Here is a 25,812-nt window from a genome sequence, read left to right on the forward strand (position 1 = left end):
GGGCTCTTTGCGCCTGCTGCGCTGACGTCACAACTGTATACCCGAATGCGGCTCTTTTTTCCACTTTCAGAAACTATGACTGCTATAAAAGACAAAGTCGTACTTAAGACACAAATAAAACAATACTATGTACTTTGTTTAAGTTTTCATGGATTTCCAAGCCATCCTCAATTAAGACAGCTTGTACATATTCGTTGCTACAAGTTAAAGCTACCACTTGAAGCTAACGCTACACACCGTACTAACACTGTCTTAATGAGCCATTCACAACAAGCATGCAAAAGTAATAAAACGAAATAACACAGAAACCTTAAGCAACACGGCCATATTTTTCTAAAAGTAATAACTCTGAATCTGAACAGTCAGCTGAACTAGAACTCCGATACCAGAGTAAGCTCTCGGCTCGTTTTTCTTCTCATACTTCAAGCAAAAAGTCTGAACTGTAATCTGCCCCCCACCCTCCCCGCTGCTTTATTGTCGTTAACAATAAACACACGTAATATGCTTGAAAATAAGGCACAAACAGTGTCCGTTAGAATGGCTGAGAAATCTTTAGATAATTAAATAGCAGATTTTTACTAGAAAGCTAGCAGGCTTGTGCTAGCAGTTTAAAGAAAATAAAACTCACCTTCATATCTGTGAATGTATAAAGAGGCGAACATCTTAAACCTTTCTTTGCCTTACTTGTTGGGGTTTCGGATCGATGTACATTATTAATTGTTACCTTGGAAAAACATTTCAGCCGTGTTTCCCTAACGTGTAAGCTGAGGTGCAAAGAGCCCATTAAACTGCTCCAACTCCGGTCCAACAGAGCCTTCTTGCTCCAAAGCGTGGTTCGTATTTGCAACTCCAAAATCCAAGCAAAATGTTGAGCGTAGTCCAGTTCTGTGGCTCCAAAAAGCAAGCAAAATGTTCAGGAAAACTTTGCAGCTCCAGCTGTCGCCGGCTGACTGTTATTACGTAGCGTTGATCTGTTTTCTCATTGATGGAGTACCACTGCCTCCTGCTGGGGCAATACTGGTATTGCACTAGCAGTACCAGTATTTCTCCACAAGGTGCCAGTGGTACTCATCAACACTGACCCCAGTGTGTTCTTACTTCGCTGTGTCATAGGTTTTGCTGAATGACTTTGTTGTATTATTTCTAGCAAAAATGAATGAATGTTTGTACTTTAACCCACAAAATAAATATATATATATATAAAAAGTTATAATAATGTATATTTAAATAATTAATAACAACATAACCTATGGGCTGCTGTTTTCTAGGGGGCGCTATAGAGAAATTAGGCCACGCCCACCAAATATTGTGATGGATTCCAGTCGGGGAGTGGATAAATATTCTTGTGAGTTTGCAGCAGCTGAGCCCGAAAATGTGGTATTGAGAGCCAAACGTATGGCGATGGCGTTACAGGTAACTTCGCCACGCCGCCATGCCCACCTGCTCTATCGTAGCTGGTTGGGGTTGGAATCCTCAATACACCAACATGTCTTCGGTGTCTGGGCACAGTTTCATGTTGATGAGGTCAAAGGGGTCGGATAGCGAACTTTCACAGTAAAACATTACACTTCCTGTTCTCAGGGGGCGTGGCCTAAGTGATGTCATCATTCGACCATAGGGTAATGTAGGAGACCCGATGATGATCAATCACAGAAACTTTGGTGCCTCTGTGAGTTTCTGTGTAGGAGATATAGCAGTTTATGTTTTTATGGCGAGTAGGTGAACTTTGACCCCTGCTAACCCCCTTCAGCATACTCAAAAACTCACCATTTAGATAACTTTAGATGGGACATGCCTTATGAACAGACTGACCGAGTTTGAAGCCGATCAATCGAAATCCCTAGGAGGAGATAGATCAAATATGAAGGCTGTAAACGGCAAAAATGGGGTCAAAAACCGAACTTGAATCCAAAATGGCTGACTTCCTGTGGGGTTTAGACCATGGCTCCAAGAGACTTTTTTGTACGTCCTGACAAGGTACACATGTGTACAAAGTTTCGTATTTGTAGGTTAAAGCATGGCTTGGGGCTGATCATTTAAAGTTTTCTAGGGGGCGCTATAGAGAAATTAGGCTACGCCCACCAAATATTGTGATGGATTCCTGTTGGGGAGTGGATGAGGGTCCATCCTTATGAGTTTGCAGCAGCTGGGCCTGAAAATGTGGAATTGAGAGCCAAACGTATGGCGATGGCGTTACAGGTGACTTCGCCACGCCACCACGCCCACCTGCTCCATCGAAGCTGGTCGGGGTTAGAATCCTCAATACACCAACATGTTCTCTGTGTCTGGGCACAGTTTCATGTTGATGAGGTCAAAGGGGTCAGATAGCGAACGTTCACAGTAAAACATTACACTTCCTGTTCTCAGGGGCGTGGCCTAAGTGATGTCATCATTCGACCATAGGGTATTGTAGAAGACCCGATGATGATCAATCACAGAAACTTTGATGCTTCTGTGAGTTTCTGTGTAAGAGATATAGCAGTTTATTTTTTTATGGCGAGTAGGTGAACTTTGACCCCTGCTAACCCCCCTTCAGCATACTCAAAAACTCACCATTTAGATAACTTTAGATGGGACATGCCTTATGAACAGACTGACCGAGTTTGAAGTCGATCAATCAAAATCCCTAGGAGGAGATAGATCAAATACAAAGGCTGTAAAAGGCAAAAATCGGCAAAAATGGGGTCAAAATGGGAACTTCAATCAAAAATGGCTGACTTCCTGTGATACTTGCACTATGACATTAATTGTAAATTTTGAGCGTCTTGGGGAGTTCTACAAGTGTACCAAATTTCATGTGTCTATGATAAAGTAAGTGAATAGCAGAGGGTAAAAAAGGGTGTTTTTCCAATTTCTAGGTGGCGCCGTAGAGACATTTCTGTTGCAATTTTTGCTACGACTTTAAAATACGTAAATTTTAAACAGGCTTAAGGCCTCCGCCAAGTTTGGTGAGTTTTTGAATATGATAAAGCCCCCAAAAAGCCAATTCATTTGGGTGGAAGAATAATAATAATAATAATAATAATTAAAGCTGCAAGCAGCCTCGAACGGCCCTCGCAGCCAAGCGCCGCTCCGGCCTATTGTCCACCGCGGGGTACGAGCAACCGCCGCCTCACGCCAGCCACCACAGAAGCTCTCACGCAGTTTTCAGCTCCTCCGCCCGCACCGCAGAAGCTGTTGTTTCCATCAACGCTGGCCACGTGCTAAGACAGAAGTTGTTGCGCAGTTTCCACGCCCGTCCACCAGGCGGTACGCACTGATGCGTTCGGAGTCGCTCCTTGACGATGCAAAAAATGTGGTGCAGATTCATTGGTTTAGCGAGGAAATATAGCTGGCGGATTAATGTAGGACGCGCAGTGGAGTCAAAATATATTTCAATGCTGTTGTTCTTTTTAGAGGTCAACAAAGGTCATACGTGTCCAATTTGGCGTCAGTCGGATGATCCACGTGTCATTTACAGCCGATCGTATGCACATGGCGAAGTACTACAGTTCGTCATTTTTCATCATTTTCAGCTGTGTTTCTAAAGCACTCTATTTCATTGTTGGAGTAATACTTACTCAGAGTGGCGAATTACTGAAATGGTTTGGAAGAAGTAAGAAAACGCTACATTTACTGCATGATTTAATTCAACAAAAATTATCTGAGACATTTCTATCCTTTTAGAAATTTGATGGCAACGCTCTCACAAAGTTTTCGCGCCCATCCGCCCGTGGATCTGTTTGTCATTGGTGGAGGAACACTGACACCTACTGGCGAAATACTGATATTGTTTTTTCCTGTTTTCTGCTGTTTCATTTGTGGAGCAATACTTACCCCAAGTGGCGAATTACTGAAATGGTTTATAAACGCCAAAAATGGGATCAAAATCTGAACTTCAATCTAAAATGGCCGACTTCCTCTGGGGTTTAGACCATGGGTCCAAGAGACATTTTTGTAAGTCCTGACATGGTACACATGTGTACAAAGTTTCGTAATTGTAGGTTAAAGCATGGCTCGGGGCTGATCATTTAAAATTTTCTAGGGGGCGCTATAGAGAAATTAGGCCACACCCTACAAATATTGTGATGGATTCCTGTCGGGGAGTGGATGAAGATCCATCCTTGTGAGTTTGGAGCAGCTGCGCCCAAAAATGTGGAATTGAGAGCCAAACGTAAGGCGATGGCGTTACAGGTCACTTCGCCACGCCGCCACGCCCAGCTGCTCCATTGAAGCTGGTCGGGGTTGGAATCCTCAACACACCAACATGTCTTCTGTGTCTGGGCACAGTTTCATGTTGATGAGGTCAAAGGGGTCAGATAGCGACCGTTCAAAGTAAAACATGACACTTCCTTTTCTCAGGGGGCGTGGCCTAAGTGATGTCATCATTCGACCATAGGGTATTGTAGGACACCCGATGATGATCAATCACAGTAACTTTGGTGCCTCTGTGAGTTTCTGTGTAGGAGATATAGCAGTTTATTTTTTTACGGCGAGTAGGTGAACTTTGACCCCTGCTAACCCCCTTCAGCATTCTCAAAACTCACCGTTTTGATAACTTTAGATGGGACATGCCTTATGAGCAGACTGACCGAGTTTGAAGCCGATCAATCGAAATCCCTAGGAGGAGTTCGATCAAATACGGAGGCTGTAAACGGCAAAAATGGGGTTAAAATCTGAACTTCAATCTAAAATGGCCGACTTCCTGTGGGGTTTAGACCATGGCTCCAAGAGACTTTTTTGTAAGTCCTGACATGATACACATGTGTACAAAGTTTCGTATTTGTAGGTTAAAGCATGGCTTGGGGCTGATCATTTAAAGTTTTCTAGGGGGCGCTATAGAGAAATTAGGCCACGCCCACCAAATATTGTGATGGATTCCTGTCGGGGAGTCGATGAGGATCCATCCTTGTGAGTTTGGAGCAGCTGGGCCTGAAATTGGGGAATTGAGAGCCAAACGTATGGCAATGGCGTTAGAGGTCACTTCGCCACGCCGCCACGCCCACCTGCTCCATCGAATCTGGTCGGGGTTGGAATCCTCAATACACCAACATGTCTTCTGTGTCTGGGCACAGTTTCATGTTGATGAGGTGAAAGGGGTCAGATAGCGACCATCCACAGTAAAACATTACACTTCCTGTTCTCATGGGGCGTGGCCTAAGTGATGTCATCATTCGACCATAGGGTATTGTAGGACACCCGATGATGATCAATCACAGAAACTTTGGTGCCTCTGTGAGTTTCTGTGTAGGAGATATAGCAGTTTATTTTTTTATGGCGATTAGGTGAACTTTGACCCCTGCTAACTCCCCTTCAGCATTCTCAAAAATTCTCAGTTTTGATAACTTTAGATGAGACATGCCTTCTGAACAGACTGACCGAGTTTGAAGCCGATCAATCGAAATCCCTAGGAGGAGTTCGATCAAATACGGAGGCTGTAAACGGCAAAAATGGCCTCAAAATTGGACCTTCAATCCAAAATGGCTGACTTCCTGTGATACTTGCACTATGACATTAATTGTAAATTTTGAGCATCTTGGGGAGCTCTACAAGTGTACCAAATTTCATGTCTCTAGGATAAAGTAAGTGAATAGCAAAGGGTCCTTTGAAAATTTCTAGGTGGCGCTATTGAGCCATTTCTTGTGGAATTTTTGTGATGACTTTAAAATACGTAAATTTTAAAGAGGCTTAAGGCCTCCGCCAAGTTTGGTGAGTTTTTGAATATGATAAAGCCCCCAAAAAGCCAATTCATTTGGAGGGAGAATCATAATAATTAAAGCTGCAAGCAGCCTCGAACGGCCCTCGCAGCCAAGCGCCGCTCCGGCCTATTGTCCACCGCGGGGTACGAGCAACCGCCGCCTCACGCCAGCCACCACAGAAGCTCTCACGCAGTTTTCAGCACCTCCGGCCGCACTGCAGAAGCTGTTGCTGAGTTTCCATCAACGCTTCCCACGTTCCAACACAGAAGTTGTTCCGCAGTTTCCACGCCCGTCCACCAGGCGGTACGCATCGATGCGTTCGGCGGCGCTCCTTGACGATGCAAAAAAATGTGGTGCAGATTCATTGGTTTAGGGAGGATATATAGCTGGCGGATTAATGTAGGACGCGCAGTGGAGTCAAAATATATTTCAATGCTGTTTTGCTCTTTAGAGGTCAACAAAGGTCATACATATCCAATTTGGCGCCAGTTGAATGATCCACGTGTCATTTACAGCCGATCGTATGCACATGGCGAAGTACTGCAGTTCGTCATTTTTCATCATCTTCAGCTGTGTTTCTAAAGCACTCTATTTCATTGTTGGAGTAATACTTACTCAGAGTGGCGAATTACTGAAATGGTTTGTAAGAAGTAAGAAAACGCTACATTTACTGCATGATTTAATTCAACAAAAATTATCTGAGACATTTCTATCCTTTTAGAAATTTCATGGCAACGCTCTCAAAGTTTTCACGCCCATCCGCCCGTGGATCTGTCATTGGTGGAGGAACACTGACACCTACTGGCGAAAAATTGATATTGTTCTTCATCCTGTTTATCTGCTGTTTCATTTGTGGAGCAATACTGACCCCAAGTGGCGAATTACTGAAATGGTTTATAAACGCCAAAAATGGGATCAAAATCTGAATTTCAATCTAAAATGGCCGACTTCCTCTGGGGTTTAGACCGTGGCTCCAAGAGACTTTTTTGTAAGTCCTGACATGGTACACACGTGTACAAAGTTTCGTAGTTGTAGGTTAAAGCATGGCTTGGGGCTGATCATTTAAAATTTTCTAAGGGGCGCTATAGAGAAATTAGGCCACACCCTACAAATATTGTGATGGATTCCTGTCGGGGAGTGGATGAAGATCCATCCTTGTGAGTTTGGAGCAGCTGCGCCCAAAAATGTGGAATTGAGAGCCAAACGTATCGCTATGGCGTTACAGGTCACTTCGCCACGCCGCCACGCCCAGCTGCTCCATCGAAGCTGGTCGGGGTTGGAATCCTCAACACACCAACATGTCTTCTGTGTCTGGTCACAGTTTCATGTTGATGAGGTCAAAAGGTTCAGATAGCGACCGTTCACAGTAAAACATGACACTTCCTGTTCTCAGGGGGCGTGGCCTAAGTGATGTCATCATTCGACCATAAGGTATTGTAGGACACCCGATGATGATCAATCACTGAAACTTTGGTGCCTTTGTGAGTTTCTGTGTAGGAGATATAGCAGTTTATTTTTTATGGGGAGTAGGTGAACTTTGACCCCTGCCAACCCCCCTTCAGCGTACTGAAAAACTCACCGTTTTGATAACTTTAGATGGGACATGCTTTATAAACAGACTGACTGAGTTTGAAGCCGATCAATCGAAATCCCTGAGAGGAGTTCGATCAAATACGAAGGCTGCAAACTGCAAAAATGGGTCAAAATCCTAACTTCAATCCAAAATGGCCGACTTCCTGTGGGGTTTAGACCATGGCTCCAAGAGACTTTTTTGTAAGTCCTGACAAGGTACACACGTGTACAAAGTTTTGTAATTGTAGGTTAAAGCATGGCTTGGGGCTGATCATTTAAAGTTTTCTAGGGGGCGCTATAGAGAAATTAGGCCACGCCCACCAAATATTGTGATGGATTCCTGTCGGGGAGTGGATGAGGATCCATCTTTGTGAAATTGGAGCAGCTGGGCCCAAAAATGTGGAATTGAGAGCCAAACGTATGGCGATGGCGTTACAGGTCACTTCGCCACGCCGCCACGCCCATCTGCTCCATCGAAGCTGGTCGGGGTTGGAATCCTCAATACACCAACATGTTTTCTGTGTCTTGGCACAGTTTCATGTTGATGAGGTCAAAGGGGTCAGATAGCGACTGTTCACAGTAAAACATTACACTTCCTGTTCTCAGGGGGCGTGGCCTAAGTGATGTCATCATTCGACCATAGGGTATTGTAGGGCAGCCGATGATGATCAATCACAGTAACTTTGGTGCCTCTGTGAGTTTCTGTGTAGGAGATATAGCAGTTTATTTTTTTACGGCGAGTAGGTGAACTTTGACCCCTGCTAACCCCCCTTCAGCATACTCAAAAACTCACAGTTTTGATAACTTTAGATGGGACATGCCTTATGAACAGACTGACCGAGTTTGAAGCCGGTCAATGGAAATCCCTAGGAGGAGTTCGATCAAATATGAAGGCTGTAAACGGCAAAAATGGGCTCAAAATTGGACATTCAATCCAAAATGGCCGACTTTCTGTGATACTTGCACTATGACATTAATTGTAAATTTTGAGTATCTTGGGGAGCTCTACAAGTGTACCAAATTTCATGTCTCTAGGATAAAGTAAGTGAATAGCAAAGGGTCCTTTGAAAATTTCTAGGTGGCGCTATTGAGCCATTTCTTGTGGGATTTTTGCGACGACTTTAAAATACGTAAATTTGAAACAGGCTTAAGCCCTCCGCCAAGTTTGGTGACTTTTTGAATATGATAAAGCCCCCAAAAAGCCAATTCATTTGGAGGGAGAATAATAATAATAATAAGAAACAATAGGAAAACAATAGGCCTTCGCAGCGCTTAGCTGCTCGGGCCTAATAATAATAAACAATAGGAAAACAATAGGCCTTCGCAGCGCTTAGCTGCTCGGGCCTAATAAACAATAGGAAAACAATAGGCCTTCGCAGCGCTTAGCTGCTCGGGCCTAATGAGACAACAGAAAGTCAACCGAAAGCTAAGAAGAGGAAATACGACGAAGCGTATTTAGCGCTTGGCTTCACTGTGACTACAGTTGGAGAAGAGGAAAGACCGGTGTGTTTGCTGTGTCTAAAAATGCTCGCAGCGGACGGCATGAAGCCAAATAAATTAGCGCGTCACTTAAATACGTTACATCCCAATCACGCCGATAAGCCGCTAGAGTTTTTTCAGCGAAAAAAATGTTAATAAGGAAAAAATGTTATGCAGAGATGGATAGTCACAGTGGGGAGTGGGGGGCGCGAATAGTTTTCTTCTTGCTAGGGGGGGCGTAACGGAAAATAATTGAGAAGCACTGCTTTAACAGGTTAGGATAGATCTATGGGCTATAAGGAACATGTTCGTAACAAATTTTGCCACAAAATCATTCTGAGACAATGTCAACTCGTCCTGTTTTAAACTCCTTTCAGAATGAATGTTGTCACTTAAAATACAAATAAGCTCCTGCTGGCCACGGCCCCCAACTCATAGTTTACATTTGCACATGAAAATGGCAGCAAGCAGATGTACAATTATGCAACCGTACATATTTGAAAAGCATTAGTAGAGCTTTCTGCACAACCAACAAGAATCCACAAAGAGGCTTCTGGATTTTTGAAACGGCTTACCAAAAACATAAACTTATTGCCAGAAAACGTCTGGGTGTCTTTTGTTAAGTGCTTAGTCTGTTTTTAGAAGCAGTAGAAACCCAAATGGAAGTACAAAAACATATAAAATGTGATTTTATGGGTCTTTTTTTCAAAATAGGTCCCTTTTTGGTAGACTAGATTTAGCTTTATGTATTCGCTGTTTTAAAAAGTATTATATTTTCACTCTACACATCTGATAATGTTAATTTGTTCCATACAGTTTGGATTGTAATCTATTTTTTTAGGAATATTCATGATGAAAGCACTCCGAACATCGTCCTGAGAGTCACGGCCAACATTGTCTTTGGATATGCGACGTAAGTCTGCAGCAGATGTTGTGATTTCAGTTAATTATAAGTTGTTTTTTTTTTTTTTTGTTCTCTCAGAAATTAAATAATTTATTCTTTGAGTGGTAATGCAGGTGCCAGGACGCTGAGGCCTTTGAGTTAAGCTCCACGGGTTTCACCAACGGCGTGTTCGTTAAGTTTTTAAAGAAGCGGCTGCTGGATGACGAGAAGATCACGGTGGTGCTTGACAGAGTGGCAGAAGGTGAGAAAAGGAAAAGAAGCTTTGCAAAACACAAATGTCAAATGTTGGGGAGTGTATCACTAAATTAGATTTTTATAACATCATAGATACAAGAGCAGGATTTGTTTTCTTAGGTGGTTGGCTTTAAAGTGACAGGAGGGTGAACTGTTGGTGAATATCTTATGAAGCATTACTATGGCATCATTTAAGCTTTAAATGTGACATAATGCTTCATGAACAGGTTTAAATAAGCCTGTTCAAAACATGTTGATGTTTTTTTCACAAAATCATTCCTAGAATGAGCTGTTTTAGGGCATCTTGTCTCTTTAAATACTAAGAAGCTACAGCTGGCCACGCCACTCAACTCAACATTTACACTCACAAGAAAACAGCTGCAAACAGATGCACAATTATGCAACTGTACGTCTTTGTCAAGCATTAGTAGAGCCTCCTCTACAACCAACAAGACTTTAAAACAGCAGTAAAACCAGCTGACCAAACATGCTGGAGCTCTGCTTGGGTGCTAGGTAACAGGTTGGGCTTTGCTGGTGTTGCTAGGTAACAACGCAATGCCAAATGTGACTTAAAAATCATCAGTTTTGAAACGGCTCATTTTCCAAACACTAAAAAACATTAACTTATTTCCAGAAAACAGCTGGATGATTTCTTTAAAACATTTTGGCTGCTTTTAGAAGCAGTTGAGACCCAAACAGAGATATAAAAATGTGCAAAATGTGAAATTTGCTTATTAGGTCCTTTAAATGCTCACGAAAACTTTACTATTGTCATTTGAGCCCATTTTTGTTCCTGGGATGTTTTTCTGGCCAGACATGGGTCAGTTTGACGCCACAAAGGGAAAGCAGGCTCTGGAAATCCGTAGCAGCCTATCAGAGAGGAGGGCGCTGACCGACCCTATTCTGCCCGGCGACAGTGCCGACCTGGTTCACGCTCACAGCACACAGTGGGCAAAAGCTCACGGTAAGTGTTTTAAAAGTGTCTAATAATTTCTTCTCTATCGTTTGGGAAGCCTTAAGTTAGACCTGGTGGCTCTAAATTATGCATTGACATAATTAGTCTTGTTAAAAAAATTAATGTAAATATACTGGGATTCGCCTGGTTTATTCAGTCATAGCTGATCGGGGAATAAAGGTTGGTGAGGCTGGTTTGTTGATTAATTTTGGATTAACTAATTAATAATTAGATGGTAATAGATGCTAACTATAAGATTTTTTAAACAGAATTTGAACCAGGTGAAGCTAAAAGGTATTTTTTTTATCTTAAATGCAAAATAAAAATATTTCTTGTACGTTTTAGCTTAATAAATTCAGTAAATGACCTTATTTTTTTAGTCTGTATATCCCAGTTAATGATTAAACAATTACCAAATTAGTTGATGATTATTTTACTAATCGATTAATCACGATTAATCGCTTCAGCCCTAAATAATAACAGTATTCAAAATGAACTTTAAATGTTTGTTTGTTGTTTCAGAGCTTCCTGAAAGCATGAGTCTGAACTTTGACTGCGGCGCTCAGATCAAGCTGGGCTTTGCTGCAGAGTTTTCCAACGTTCTCGTCATTTACACCCGCATCGTGAAGAAGCCCGAGGACATGTCCTTCTGCCAGGCTCACGTCACCGACTTCTCTCTGGTCTGCATGCTGCGATGTGCTCTTCTTGATTACTTCACAGATGTTTTGTAATATTGTGAGTTGGAAGGTGAAATCCTGATGTTTATACTGCAGGACCTTGATGTTGATCCAAAGGAAATGAACAGAGAGACTCCAGAAGAGACGGGGATCTACCTGCTGTCCAGCAGCCTGCCGCAGCACTGCCTCTACACCAGACTCAGCTCTCTGCAGAAACTCAGGGTAAAAACACATCGAGCACCTTAAATGTTCCCCCAAAATCACCCTCAGGTTGTTTAACAACATCATTGATTAGCAACATCTTTATAGATTCTCCTTGATAATAAAAATGAGAAAATATCTGCAGCCACTTTAAGTGCAACTACAAGAAGATAGAAGGTTTATTTTTACAATAAATGGCATCCATGAAGGAGATTCAAGGTGCTGAAAACAAATGACCTTCAAATATTTTTCAAAAACATCCTGCTGATCCCACATGCCTTTAGGAAAATCTTTTGTGAACCAGACAAAAGTCGGCTCTTTTTAGAAGCTGTGTGACCTGTTGCATCTGCTGCACATGTGAACATCATGATGTCAAACACGGTAGTGATGGTATGATGATCCGGGGCTTCAGGACCTGGTTGGCTTCCTGGGATTAATGGAAACATTTGTGACTTCTTAGGTCAAACATATCTAGTTTATCCAGAAGATGAAGCACTCCACGAAATCTATTTATGAAAGTGATGGTTTTGCAGTGGCCTAGTCAAAGTTGGGACTCGCTGTTCATTTTCAAAAACCCTTCAATTTCACTAACTGATTACAAACTTTATAAAGAGGAGTGTATAAAAAGTGCTTCCATAGCTATTTAAAATGCTTATCAGAATAAACATGATGGGTTTTATTTAAACTTTTTAGCTTAATGAGATATTACTTTTTCACATTTTTTTATTTCCTTTAACCAAGTAAAACCTCACCTTGGTGTAAATTACCTTTTTATCTTGTTTAATTTTGTCTGAAAAAACAAAAGAAATGTTTCAGAATGCAAATATTTTTTCTAATCACAAGCGACAATTTTGGCAAAATTCAGCCTTTTCAGCTGTAGAAATTCCTCAGATGTTCTAAATATGAAGTTTTCTATGTCTTGACATGGCAGCAGCTGCCCAAACAAAAACTAAATACTGCAAAAACAGCCATTCCAGTCCTGAACGTCTATTTAAGCTTTTTATTCAAACTTTTGATGTTGTTTTCTAAACATTTTGTCTCTCTGTTAACCCCTCCCTCAACAGGAGGAGCTGGTTTTCACCGTTTGCCTTCAAGGAACGTTTGCAGCCATGGACGATGACCATCCCATATTCTGGACCAAAAGTGTGAACATCGGGAAGCCGCTGATCGCCCGGCTGGACCTGCACCGGGCCGTGCGGCGGAACAGCTGCCTGCAGACCTGCATGATGCCCCACAGCCCATCCCAGAGTCCCTGCCACAGCCCGGGCCCGGAGCACCAGCACCACCTGCACCACGGGTCGCACCAGGACTACAACCGCCTATCCCCGCAGCACCGCTACCTGCACATCAGCGAACACGCTCAGGGCGCAGCGGGCGGCTGCGGCTTCTCCTGCTACGACCAGCTCAGTCAGTGCGACTTTGACCGGACCTACGAGTCCGACGGACTCCTGAGCTCCCCGGGGAAGCTGAGCATCCCCATCGAGGCGACGGAGGACATCAACGAGCTGCAGGCCGTGTTCATCAGCAGCCTGCACCTCCAGCCGCAGTGACGCAGAGCCTCCAGCCGCAGTGACGCAGAGCCTCCAGCTCGCTCAAAGGACGGATTTCTGTTCTGCTGCTGTTCGATTACCTTCTATACCCTTGAATTTCTGAGCATTAGGAGTATTTAGATTTTACAGTGCCCCCTACAGGGAGCATGGGGGACTTTTTTTTGTTACCTCACAAAAGTATTGCGTTCCCTCGCGATAAATTATATTGTAGGCCCATTGTACGAAGAATAAAAAGTACATTTTTGCCAAAAATATTTTGAGTCTAGTCTGAGAAATGTTTTTGAAAAAAATCTAAAATTTTTTTGAGTTGAAAATTTGCTAGAAAAAAATCTAAAATTTTGACATTAATTTTAGAAATGTTCTTGAAAAAAACTTGCAAATTTCTGTGTTTCATAATTTTAAAGTTGGTAGAAAAAACTCAAATGTTTCCTAGATGAAACTAGGAAAGTTTTGAGTTTCACAAGTTGGAAATGTTTTACTTTTAGGAATTCCTCCAAATGCTTTTTCTATAAAATTGAAATTAATCTCTTCAATTAACCTTTTTTACAGCAAAGTTTCAACTATTGAAAGTTTGAAATTTCCAAGATTTTTCTAGAAAATTTATTGTCGGAAATGCATCACTACTTTTTCATGTGTGCACAATGGCCCTAACACTGCCGTAATTTTCTAAACAGTCGCAGTGATAACAAATATCAGTTTTGACCTGTACATTAAACTTTAACTAAAAACGTGTTTCTGCATTTGTAACTTGTTGGACCTGAAAATTGGTTGAAAATTAATCTATTAATTGGTTGCCTATGGTTGTTTATGTAATATCTTTCATGCTTGTGGCTTTTTGAACACAAATTTGTGGTGCATTTATCCAAAAGAAAAATAGGTAACTCAAAAATGAGATAATACCTGGAAAAGCCTTACAAAACCTTCCATGATGCTGCATGAACTGGCTACTAAATACATTATTACGTGGGAACGCAAAAACTTTGTGAAGTAACACAAAAGAAGAAGATTACATAAAACTTTGTGCGTAAAGGTTTTATTTTAAATATATATTTTTAGATAAATGTATTTTTGTAAATGTTGATTGTTGCTGTGGATTTGATTGTCACTGTGTATAGGAAGAACAAAATATATTCTAGTTTTTCTCAATGAATTACCCCCCAAAATTTTCAGTAAGTTTTGAATTCAGAAAGTGAAACAAAATTAATTTACCTGAAACCTTGAATAATTACATAAGACCAATAAAAAAATGTTAATTAAGATTTTTTTTATTTTATTTTTTGCATACTTTAGCTTACAAGACCAAATCATTTTCACAGTTATCCAGCCGACTCTCTCGTCCTCCACATGGATAATAAACTCCAAATGATCACAGTGATGGAAAGTTTAGTGGAGGGAGCCTGCACTTTTGAGAGGATTGTGAAACAAAACCAATCCAAGATTCACAAAGTGTGGATTACAGCAGGAGTCGGGTCAAATCCTGCACTCGTTTTTCATTTAAACCTGTTTGAATTTTCCCTATGAAAACTACAAAGATCTGGATTTTGAAAGGTTTTAACCTTGGAGTGTTTAATATTTCCTGTCATGACTGAGTAAGTTTCCAACTGTGTTGCAGACCAGAGAAATAAAACCATTTCCATAAAGTAACACAAAATGTTACCAAGTATTTTTGGTTTAGTTTCTCGTTCAAATATTTTTGTAAAGTTGAAATAAGACAAAACTAACTTACAAGTAACTTTTTAGAACTATGAGCTTTATTTAAGTGAATAATTCATGAATATTTATGAAAAATCGTTGCCGATTATTTCACTGATAGCAAGACATTATTTCCATGTCAGAAGTGAAATAATCAGCCAGTGTAATCAGAACTAAATCATCAATATTAAGGAATTATTTACCTAAAATGAGCTTCTGCACTTTAATGAAAAGTTTGTTTTATTATTTGCACTAGAAATTAAACCAAAAATACTTTGTCAGATTTTTGTTTACAATAAGGGTAAAAAAGCACTGAGAAACAATAAAAAATAATAATTCCATAGAAAAAAGAAATAATAAAAAACATTGAATATTACTCAGTATTTGTTTTGTTAGTGGACTAAACAGGAAAAACTAAATTTTTTACTGTTAAAAATGCTAATTTCCTGTAAAAAGCCACAGTGCATCATTTATTTAGTTGTCTTTCATAACAGAACAGTTCCCTGTCCTTGTGCTGCTCACAAAGGGAGGCCTCCTGCTCATGTTACTCGTTCCTGCCAGATCCTCTCTGATAACAGAAAGAAACTCTCTAGCAGAGTGTAGCGCCTGTATCGACTTTTCCAGTGATGCATTTGAGACAGAATTGCCTTTCCACGAGTTTCCCTGCAGGACAAAAACACCCTGCAGTGCAGCATGAGGACCTGAAGGCTGTCGGACTCAACAACGGATGGAGTCGTCGTCTTCTGCCACACACAGGATGCAGTGATCTCACTGCTGCGTCACAGTGGAGCCGGTGGAGGAGGGGCGGTGCAGCGGCGGAGACACAGACCTTCTCCCACAGAGGACAGAGGAACATCAGCCATGAAGCAGCTTCCCATCATCATCCTCCTGACGCTGGCCACCTGCAGACTCACCAGCTCAGGTAGATCACCTGCTGGTTCGATTTCTGATCAAACTGATGTTCTTCCCTCAGGTTGCTGCTGAATGTTCCTGTAACCTTGACAGGAAAATGTAGCAAGATTGTCATATGATTGCACCACATGTCGTTAAGTTTGAAGTTTTGGATTAATGTGATTTTTTAAAAATGTCCAGAGAAATTGTTCTTGTCTTCTAACAGTGGAGAAATACTTCAGTGGGATGCTAAAATTATTAATTTAACCAAAATAAGTTGTTTTTCTTTACTTAAAGATAAACAGGCGACATCCCTTTAAAACACCAAGAAGAAACTAAGAATAAAATGATTTAAAATTTACTACAGAAGAGGATTAGGACCACTGAAAAGAAAGAGAGAATTCTGATTTGAATCCTTTAATTAGGGAATTAAAGGATTAGATTCTGACTTTAATCCTTTAATTAGAACATTTTATGATTTAATTCTTACTTTAATCTCAGAAATTTGACTTTAATCTTTTAATTGGAGAATTGAAGGTTTAAATTCTGACTTTAATCTTATAATTTTAACCTTAATCCTTTAATTAGAAAATAGAACATTTTCATGTTAATCTTCATTTTCAAATCCTAGAACAGTGTATTCTGTCTTTTTAGTAAATCAAGCAGAGAGTTGTAATATTTATATTTTTTTACCCTAAAGTAAAGCTTCCAGTTTTGCCACTAATCAGTTAAAATATGTATCCGTGTCCTTCTGTTCTGAGGCCTCACTCTCAGTTTTGCTCAAACCGTTGGTCTGCTGGGAAGAGATCCGATGACCAAAACCCATCTGAAGCTCTCTGCAGTGGTGTTGAAAACTGTGTTTTACTTGTAATCTGAACCTCTGCTTCCAGCAGCATCGTGTTTGGATCTTTAGGGTGGCATTTCCAAAACTGGATCTCTAGTGATGGGAAAGTTAAAGGAAACACTTTTTCAGTTCTATCAGAAAATAATAAACACAACCTGGCTGTTACCAATTGTTTCTGTAACAAACAAAAATGAAGTCAGAATTGAAAATCCATTTGTAAAAAAGACACAGATGGAGTTTTTCTAGGCTTTTAGATCTAGAAATACTACAGTGGATTAAACACTGTTAAAATAATCTGAAGGGTAGATTAACTAGCAAATAATGATATATTCTGCTGACAGAAACTGTGGGTCCCACACCGACGCCACTGGGTCCGGTCAGCTCTCTTCCAATGAACACCAAGAGCGTCCACCTCACAGGTCACAACATTCACATTTATCTAAAATATTTAATGAGGAAATTCTTTTATTTTATTCACAAATGTCATGTTTGCTTTTACTCAGGCGACAATAAAATTGAGAATGTTGAGCTGCTGAATCCTGTCAATCTGTCGATGGAGTGCATCTGGACTGGGAACCAGAACAATCAGCCCAACATCACTGGTTACTGGAGAAAAGGCGGAGTGGAGATTCAGGACAGCCGAGTCCCAGTGGACCCAGAGAACCAGCAGTACACACTCAGACGAGTGTAAGTGACTGGAAATTAACCCAAACTGGAAAAAAAAAACACATTTATGGGTTTTAGGAAAATGGATCTTTGCAAAACATTTTAAATTTTTGATGTTTTATGTCATTCTATACAGTAACAACCAAAATTTACCAGCATAGCGATATAAAAACTGGCCCCCTTTCTGCTTAGATCTACAAAAGTAACACTGTTTTTATTATTTTAACCTAAAAATAATAATAATAACGTATATCAATTCTAAATTATACCCATCAATTACAGTAACATGATAGTATGTTATTCAAACAACCTTTTATTGTCAGAACATAATAAATGTTTGTAGAGATTTAATGTGAAGCAGCAAAAGCAGATGAGGTGGAATAGCAAGGTGGCTTTTTAACTTGCAAACTGAACTGTTTTGAATATGTTTAGATGGAGCAACTGAAGGTTTGGTTTATAATCTGAAATGTTATAAAAGTCATCTGACTTGTTCTGAATAATTCAACACAGTCTGAATATTTTAAATATTTGTTTTTTCAGTGTTTTAATTTTATCCAGTGTAGCTTTCTGTTGTTTCTGTGCTGTTATCTCACCTTTACGGTTCAGAAAGAATGCCTTTGAATCCAAAACCTGCCTCTGGGTTAGCAAACTGCAGACGGGTCACATTTTAGACAAAAAAACTGTAATGCAGACGGGTCACATTTTAGACAAAAAAACTGTAATGAGAAACAAAATGTTAACATCTTTTCTCTGTTTTTCAGGTTCAACATTGCGAGTGAGGAACACCTTGGAAATTACACCTGTGTGTTTGAAAATGAAGCAGAACTAGATTTTATTTTGGCAGGTACCGACCTCATCTGCATCACCTTTACTGTCTTGTTTTGTCATTTTTTTGTACATTTTTTTCAGAAACCTGCTGCAGATGCTCAGTAACTTGTCGGCTCCGTCTTTCAGTGCCGCAGATCGGTGAGAAAAGAGAGAAGCCCATCGTCTCCTATGTGGGCGACTTTGTGATTCTGACATGCAAGATGGAGGACAGCAAACCAGCACCAAGAACCTGGTACTGGTTTAAGAACAATGGCACCAATAAGGCGAGTGAGATCTTTGACATAACATGATTTCCTTTACATTTGAGTTTTACCTGTAGTTGGATAAAGTTAACAGCTTGACTGTAAAACTCACCTTTATGATTCTTGTAAAAGTATTTATGGAGAAAAAAACTGCATTTTATTTTAAACATGTAATATTTATACCAGCATCAAGACTTTTTCCTCAAATGGCCGATTGTGGCAGAATTTATTGATAAAAATACCAATTAACAAACTGCTAAAATATGATAGCATTTCATGAACAATATTATAGTTAAATCAGCACAAAATAAACTTTATTCACCAGATTTGGGGGATTAAAAAAAACGATTGATACCATCCCTCGATTCGTAATCAATAAATAAAATTTAACATAATTAATGTCATTTGGCACCATACAATTAAAAGAGCACTATTTCTGAATCAAAGTGTGGTCCAGGGGCTACTTATGGCCCATGGCCTGACCTTGTGTGGTCCTCAACTGCAATACAAAGACGTAAAAATCTATACAATTCATACCCAGCGTCTTTATTTTCTATTATGCAACCGTACATATTTGAAAAGCATTAGTAGAGCTTTCTGCACAACCAACAAAATCCACTATTTCTGAATCTATAATTTTGGCCCACATTGTTAGGACCCCCAGCTCTAGAGCCCAGAGGGCCACATAAATACCCGTGGTGGGCAACATTTGGCCCGCATGCCTCCAGTTTATGCAATGTGTCGGCACTAAGCATACACCACACATGAAAACGTCTCGTTTAATATTTCTGATGTTTCGGGGAGGTTTTGCTAGTTAGTGCATCTTTTCAAATCAACAATTGTAGGATTCTGTTGTCCTGCAGGAGCAGCTGTTCGAAGCTCAACGCTACGACATCACCGTCGACGGGCGCAACACGAAGCTGAAGGTCAAGGACGTGAGCGAAGCCGACTCCGGCGTGTATCACTGCGCCGCCGTGTACAACATCAGCACCAGCACCAACAAAATGCACCTGAAGGTCAGCCAAACAAACACTGAGCTCACTGGTAGAAAGAGGTTTTAAAGGAGAACTATTCATATTTTGCATATTCTAGATATTGCTAAAAAAGAAGTTATTTGATATTCAAGGTCAGTAAATGGTGGAAATTAGCTCCATCTGTCCAGATTAAGCATTGGGTTTCACAGTTTAATGTCTTCTCTAAAGCATCTTTCAATTATGTTTTCCAGGTGTTTTTTGTTTAGCTTAAGGACGTGAATCTTGTGATTTTCTCCTGCAGGTTATTACCATCTGGGAGCCATTGAAGCCTTTCTTAAGCATCCTGGTTGAAGTTGTCATCTTGGTTACTGCGATTCTCATCTATGAGAGGAGTCACTCCAAGAAAAAGGAAGCAGAAGGTATAATGCATGTTTTTTTTTTCTCCCTTTTTTCACTTTAACTATGAAACTGTGTGATTTGCTTAGTTTGGAAGAGCAACTTATGTTTACTGGTAAGTATGGAGAAGGATCTGTGATGCTGTGGGAATGATTGTATTTCAAAATGCCCTTTGACTATTGTTAGCATACATTCCAACATGGACTCATTTATCGAACCAGGAGATTTGAGATAAATCTTTAATTGGCTCTTTAAAAAAGAATAAAAATAATTGTGGCCAAATTAACACAGAAATGGTTTGCAAAAATGTGAGTTGTTTTCCTGCACTGCAAAAACAAAATCTTATAGAGTATTTTGGTTTCTAGTTCAAATATCTTACTACACTTGAAATAAGATAAAACTAACTTAGGATCAATTTTTCTGCAAGAAACAGGAGCTTGTTTTACATAATTAATTCCTTATTATTCAAGAAGAAAGACTAGTTTCATTAACAAATCATTTCACTATAACATGGAAAAATGTCTTGTCAAAAGTGAAATAATCTGCCAATAAAACTGGTAATTGTTCATCCATATTAAGCAATAACCGTCTTAAAAAAAGCTACTGTATCTTGCTGAAAAGTTGTTAATAAGTTAATTTTGTCTAATTTTAAGTACTAAGGTATTGCACTAGAAACTCAATTTAAAATACGCTGGAATATTTTGTGTTTTTGCAGTGCTCAGATTAAAGACAGGATGTTCATGCCTTTACTCTTATATACAAATACAGTATATAAGACTAGAAAATTGCCCTTTAGCTAAAATATTTATTTAACTTATGGATATGTTTAACTACCAATAAAACAAATCTACTGTTGTGAATAATTTCCTGCCTTTTTCACAGCTAATGGTCCGAATGCTGACCCAAAGTGAGTACTTCAAAAATAGTCATCACGTTTTTTTGTTTTGTGTATTATGCTTTTTTAAAATAATGATAAATATTTTTGTCTCAGGCCACAGGGTGAAGACGACGAAGCTGAGGAAAGCTCCTCAGTGAGGCAGCGCAAAACCTAAAAGACGTCTGCAGCAGCAAATTCAAGCATCTATGACACTCTTATTTTATTTCTGAATGTTAAAAGCTTATATAGCAAAATATAAACAGCTATTTTTTTGTAAATGTCTTCGTCCTGAACACCAGCTAAGTGCAATGACCATCATCTAATCAAGTAATACACTCAGAGCTTTCTGGTCTCACGTTCACTGACCAACATGTTTCCTGTTGTCAGCGTTTTGCATTCCTCTCCCTCCGGCTGTGTTTCAAACTGAGGTTGTCTTCACACGTTTCCGGTGCAGCATCTGCCACAAACGGAAGCCGCCCTGCATTTCAGCTGTGATGTAATGAGTTGTGGTTTGTGAGCAGTGCCTTAACCCTCTCAAAAAGCAACTGACTCGCTGCGTTTCCATGGAAAACAGATGTTCTGCAATGTCGAATAAAATGTTTTTAATTTAAATTAAAATCACTCGTGAATAGGCTTGTTCACGCGATAAGTCACTAAAATAATCATCTATTAGAGGAAACGTCCAGGCCTTGGAGTGATTACATATGTAGCGTTTTTTTTTTTTCGGAAATTATAGATTTTGATATGGATTCAACAATTTCAAATGACTCACCACTTTTTATGAACTGGGTGATAATGTGAGGTGGAGTCAACTGCACATTGTCTGAAAAATAAAAACAAAAACAGCCATCCTAATGCTACTTCCTGTCGTCTTCTTCCTCTTTTCCACCAGTGATAACATCCGGCTGTTGTTGATCCAGACTCAAGTGATAGAAAAACCTGTAAAGAAAATGTTTTTTCGTCTTGAATTAGCACGTCGCCATTTTGTAATTCCAATTTGCTCGATGGAAACGGAGCTGGTGTTCTCCTGGCCAGCAATGATTTTATTTATTTCTGAATTTAGGTTTGTTTTTGTGAGCTTTGGAAGTGACGTCATATTAAAATACTTGTGCATCATTGTCACGTCAACATATTCAGCCTTCACTGTTTATGCAAGTAATGATATTAAAGCTCCACAAATTAAAGTTTATCTGAGTCATTTTTCTTTGAATCAATGGTTTGCTGGTTTAATTCAATTCAAAAGGTTTAGAAGAGGGAAGTTAAATGTTGTAATTCAAATATGACTGAATTAATACTAGCAGTTCACTAAAGCTGCAACTTTTATTTAAAAATATTATTTTTTTACATATTTGTTAAAACTGTCACTATGTTGTAACAGTTTAATATGAGACAGATAATTTGTGAAAAGATTTATCTCCTCCCAGTCAAAACCAAACAAACAAAAATGTGCTGCAATCAGAGGGCAGCAGATGCTTTATTGACTGTTTTGCAGTAAGTTACATTTTCTCTACAAGCTGAAATTTGGTGACCCCCCCCCCCCCCATCTTCAATATCCGTGACACGCAGTCATAGTTATCAGCTTCACATGCCAAAGTAACAGGAATAAAAGAAACAACCGTATCATTGACAGAAGCTTCTGATTGTTCAGAATTTCCATCTTAAGCCTGAATCTGCATTCAGTCTGTTTATAGTTTGGTTGATTAAATAACCATAAACCAAATGTTTCAGCTTTAGTGACAAACGATCAGCTTCCTGCATGTTTGTGTCCCGTTCAGCTGTGAGGCTGGTTCATGAGGAACTGAACCAGAAGCCTGAGGACGCCGTCGTCCAGCCCCACCACCGCGCCGTCCTGCACGCCCTCGTAGAGTCGCAGGCTCTCTGTGCCCCACAGCAAGTTCTTCCTGGGGTTGTTGGCGTCCGTCTCCACGGACAGAGCCAGAGTGTTGAGCTGGTAGCAGAAGAAGGAGAAGAAATGTCCGTCTGTGATGACGGCCTGCGACACGAAGGGTCTGGAGACGTCCTGGTAGTCCCAGAAACCTGCAGAGGTTTGGCAGAAAGAAGGAGCAACCCGTCACTCTTTTCTCCTCCAACGCCATGATTCCAGGTCATCCTCGTTGTTTGTGGTGTGAATATATAACTAAATCCTGGTTTCTGACCTTGGTACATGGCCTGAGCTCCGGTCCAGGCAAACAGGCTGGCGGCGGCATTGGCTCGGAGGAAGGGCTCCACCTGGTCCGATTGCTGCTGCTGAGCCAGCCGGTCTCTGTGGTACCGGTCCGGTACCAGATGAAACTGAGTGTGACCGTAGCAGGCTGGGTCTGGCAGCTTCGCTCCTGGAAAAACGGAGGAAAGAAGAATTATAAAAAAACATTGTGTTAACTCTAAGTTCATAATGATATAAAAAGCTAAAGAAAAAGTTTTTTCCAGGTTTTTATATTTATATATATATATAGTATATAAAACAGACAGTATCCTTGAAGTTTACTTTTTATAAACTACTGATTTATTTAGGATACTTACTTCTTCCACAAAGTACTGATACTTGGAATATTTTGATTTTTGATTCAATCTTGTGTGAAGTTTAAGTTGTAAGAAGCTTATTTCTTCTGGCTCTTGGATAGAAACTGCTTTTTTATTGTGTTCTTGAGTTTATTCCCCTTTATTGCACCTCTAGGCGTGAGATATGAAGTTTGACTTTTTTTTTGAGTTTTAGGAGTTTTACCTGTGAAGATGATGTTGTCATATTGCCTTCTGAACAGAGGCATCTTGTTGGGGGTTTGGTGGATTTCTGGGACCTCAGCTGTGTAAGACGCTTCCAGTGGAGTAAACTGATGAAAAACATGACAGGAAAATAAGACAAAGTTAACAGAATGCATGAAATTATGTCTGTATTTTCCTATTCCTAGTGTAAAGAGACGTTATTTTACCTGCGGTAGCTGCTGAGGTGTTCTGATCTGGATGTGGGGATGGTCATCGATCTGAAACCTGATTGGCTCCTGTCGGCCTCTGCGGTGGCCTCTCGGGATTATTCTCTTTCCCCTCCTCCAATAAAAGTTCACCTGTGGACTGAGATCTGAAGAAGAAGAAAACAAACATCAGAAACCAAAACCAGCATAAAAGGGGAGCACTGGTTTATGTAGTCTGCTGCGTAGGAACAGACAGGTGTAGGTATCAAACTGACTTTAGAGACTTAAGTTTTGAGATTCACGATTCATTTTACAGGACAAAACTACAATGACTTTTTGACTACAACTCATGATAAATGTAATCTCAAGGAAACAGAATCCAATTTGATCCTAAATCAATCCAGTTAGAAAAGTGCTGAACCTTTATTTTTAAGAATAATGTATTTCAAATATTTTTATTATTGTAATCCAGGAGCAGTAAGAGGAGCTAGAAAACACGTTAAAGTGAGAAACGTTCTCATGTTCGTATTTAAACAAGAAAGGTCATTAAAATGGAACAGCAACAACTGGAGAGATGTTCATGTGGCGTCTACAAGAAACAGAAGGTGGAAGGTCAGAGAAAGCCTCTTTACGCCTTTTTTAATTGAGAAGTTATAATCGCTCACATGAACCAATTTTTACTAGAATATCAAAACAAGAAAGTTTGTCACTTTAAATTGTTAGAACAAGAAAGTTTCTAATTGCAACTGGAGTATAAAAACTCAAATAAGGCTATTTTTTTGAAACACCATCTCAGCCTGAGCAGTAATTAAGCATAAACTGTACAAAAATACATAGTATCGGCTCGATACCAAAATATGCATCAGCACACCTTTGCTCGCTGCTCAGTCCTTCACAAATGACCATTCAATACAGTCTAAACAGTGATGCAGCAATCCATAAATAAACCTCTGATGTTGTTTTTTGGTGAACTTCATCATCCGTACCCAGACTGGAGAGCCGCAGCAGCGGGTTGTATCTGGCCAGGTTGTAGGTCAGGCCAGAAACCAGGGTCCTCAGGAAGGGACCGACCACCTGCTCCTGGTGTCTGTACAGAAAAGGTCTGCGCTTCATCGTCTTGTGCCAGTGCTCGTGTAAAATCACCCGGGTGACCACATCTCGGATTTCATTGAACGCAGCATCGTCGATCTCAGAGGCAGCCGGTTGATCCGAACCCGGGTCGAACTTCTCCGGAAGGCCCGGGATGTACGCGGTTTTGGTGAAGTGCTGGTACCACCGGTCCGGGTTTCGTGAGAATGTCTGAGGGTAGACGACAAATTTCATTCGCTGGATGCGAGTGATTAGCGACAGCTTCTCCTCCACAGGAGAGGAGGAGATCATTTTAATGCGCTCCTCGTTCTGCCGCAGCCGGGCGGATTTGCTTTTAGCCGTCAGAGAGGCGACTATGGGCGGATACTGAGGCTCCTTCGTGGCTGCTTCGGAGTGGACATGTTTCAGGGAACTAAGTGGAGGAAAACTTCTGGGGAGCAGCAAGGGCAGCTTCATGCGGGCCGCCATGTTTCTTCTTTGAGTTCTTCCTCGTGGGTTTTATTCAGAGTTAAATAACAACAAACCAGTGCAATAGCGCCACCCGCTGTTACGGAGAGGTATCAACTTCAGTTTATGATTTAAAATGATAAAAATGTATTTAGCTAGTAACTTTCTGAGACAGAGGTTTCAAATGTCTATTCTGTGAGAAAGTAACTGAGGATCGGGATAAATTGTAATTTGGCTGGATCTTCACCAGTTTATCTGGGTTCACTTTTGACAGATATGACCATCCAAGAGGTTAAACTTGGTGTTTTTATTAATGCTCATGTTACAATCATAATATTAACTACGGTGTAAATATTATTCTGTTATTATCCAAACATTAACTACACAACTGTTGCTTCTTTAAAAAAATAAATTACTTTATGAACTGCAAGAATGAGTCACTTTTTTTTTTTAAGTCAAAAATGCTTTTAAGTTGAAACAATTTGTTCGTCAATGTTTTGTCCAGAATTTTTATGATGTATATATATACAATACGCCCACTAGGTTTTTGGTTCATTTTGGGGATTTGTTTGTTTTTTTGTTTTGTTCTGTTTGTTCTTTGAAACTTTTTTGTGGTGTGAGCACATAATTAAATGAATTTATTTACATTTTATTTATTTATTTTGTCAAAAAGCATGATTTTTTATTATGGTTAATTTATTAAAGTTCTG

General features: G+C 40.1%; 3 protein-coding genes across 4 annotated transcripts in view; 2 read left to right on the top strand and 1 right to left on the bottom strand.

Moving 5' to 3' along the window:
- malt1 (MALT paracaspase 1) overlaps nt 1–15,082 on the top strand; it is a 28,450-nt gene extending 13,368 nt beyond the window's left edge. For both annotated transcript variants that reach the window (XM_055039718.1, XM_055039719.1), the window contains 6 exons: nt 9,571–9,642; nt 9,747–9,874; nt 10,682–10,831; nt 11,345–11,502; nt 11,596–11,721; nt 12,765–15,082. In XM_055039718.1, coding sequence (XP_054895693.1) covers nt 9,571–9,642; nt 9,747–9,874; nt 10,682–10,831; nt 11,345–11,502; nt 11,596–11,721; nt 12,765–13,250 — 1,120 coding nt within the window. In that variant the 3' untranslated portion in view covers nt 13,251–15,082. The remainder of the gene's footprint in view (nt 1–9,570; nt 9,643–9,746; nt 9,875–10,681; nt 10,832–11,344; nt 11,503–11,595; nt 11,722–12,764) is intronic.
- Nucleotides 15,083–15,333: 251 nt separating this feature from the next.
- On the top strand, nt 15,334–21,847 carry emb (embigin). Its single transcript, XM_055039720.1, has 9 exons — nt 15,334–15,864; nt 17,019–17,096; nt 17,181–17,364; nt 18,105–18,187; nt 18,298–18,434; nt 19,277–19,429; nt 19,689–19,806; nt 20,666–20,690; nt 20,775–21,847. Exons 1-9 carry the CDS (start codon nt 15,804–15,806, stop codon nt 20,833–20,835), a joined length of 900 nt encoding a protein of 299 aa, XP_054895695.1. The 5' UTR covers nt 15,334–15,803; the 3' UTR covers nt 20,836–21,847.
- A 258-nt stretch (nt 21,848–22,105) lies between these two features.
- mrps30 (mitochondrial ribosomal protein S30) lies at nt 22,106–25,135 on the bottom strand. The gene is made up of 5 exons (XM_055039543.1): nt 24,553–25,135; nt 23,588–23,733; nt 23,383–23,488; nt 22,817–22,993; nt 22,106–22,697 (listed from the first exon to the last, which is right to left on the bottom strand). The coding sequence occupies exons 1-5, from the start codon at nt 25,121–25,123 to the stop codon at nt 22,432–22,434; spliced, it is 1,266 nt and encodes a 421-aa protein (XP_054895518.1). The 5' UTR covers nt 25,124–25,135; the 3' UTR covers nt 22,106–22,431.
- Nucleotides 25,136–25,812: the final 677 nt, after the last annotated feature.

Source organism: Poeciliopsis prolifica, unplaced genomic scaffold (genome assembly GCF_027474105.1).
Source record: "Poeciliopsis prolifica strain line A6 unplaced genomic scaffold, Auburn_PproV2 SCAFFOLD014, whole genome shotgun sequence".
Classification (NCBI taxonomy): domain Eukaryota; kingdom Metazoa; phylum Chordata; class Actinopteri; order Cyprinodontiformes; family Poeciliidae; genus Poeciliopsis; species Poeciliopsis prolifica.

Excerpts from the sequence above, each read along its gene's own strand:
- emb (XM_055039720.1), top strand. The coding sequence starts at position 15,804 with ATGAAGCAGCTTCCCATCATCATCCTCCTGACGCTGGCCACCTGCAGA. Across the intron at positions 18,435-19,276 it reads AGAACAATGGCACCAATAAG|GAGCAGCTGTTCGAAGCTCA; the intron begins GCGAGTGAGATC and ends GTTGTCCTGCAG. Across the intron at positions 20,691-20,774 it reads GGTCCGAATGCTGACCCAAA|GCCACAGGGTGAAGACGACG; the intron begins GTGAGTACTTCA and ends TTTTTGTCTCAG.
- mrps30 (XM_055039543.1), bottom strand. The coding sequence starts at position 25,123 with ATGGCGGCCCGCATGAAGCTGCCCTTGCTGCTCCCCAGAAGTTTTCCT. Across the intron at positions 22,994-23,382 it reads TGACAACATCATCTTCACAG|GAGCGAAGCTGCCAGACCCA; the intron begins GTAAAACTCCTA and ends CCGTTTTTCCAG. Across the intron at positions 22,698-22,816 it reads AGCTCAGGCCATGTACCAAG|GTTTCTGGGACTACCAGGAC; the intron begins GTCAGAAACCAG and ends AAACCTCTGCAG.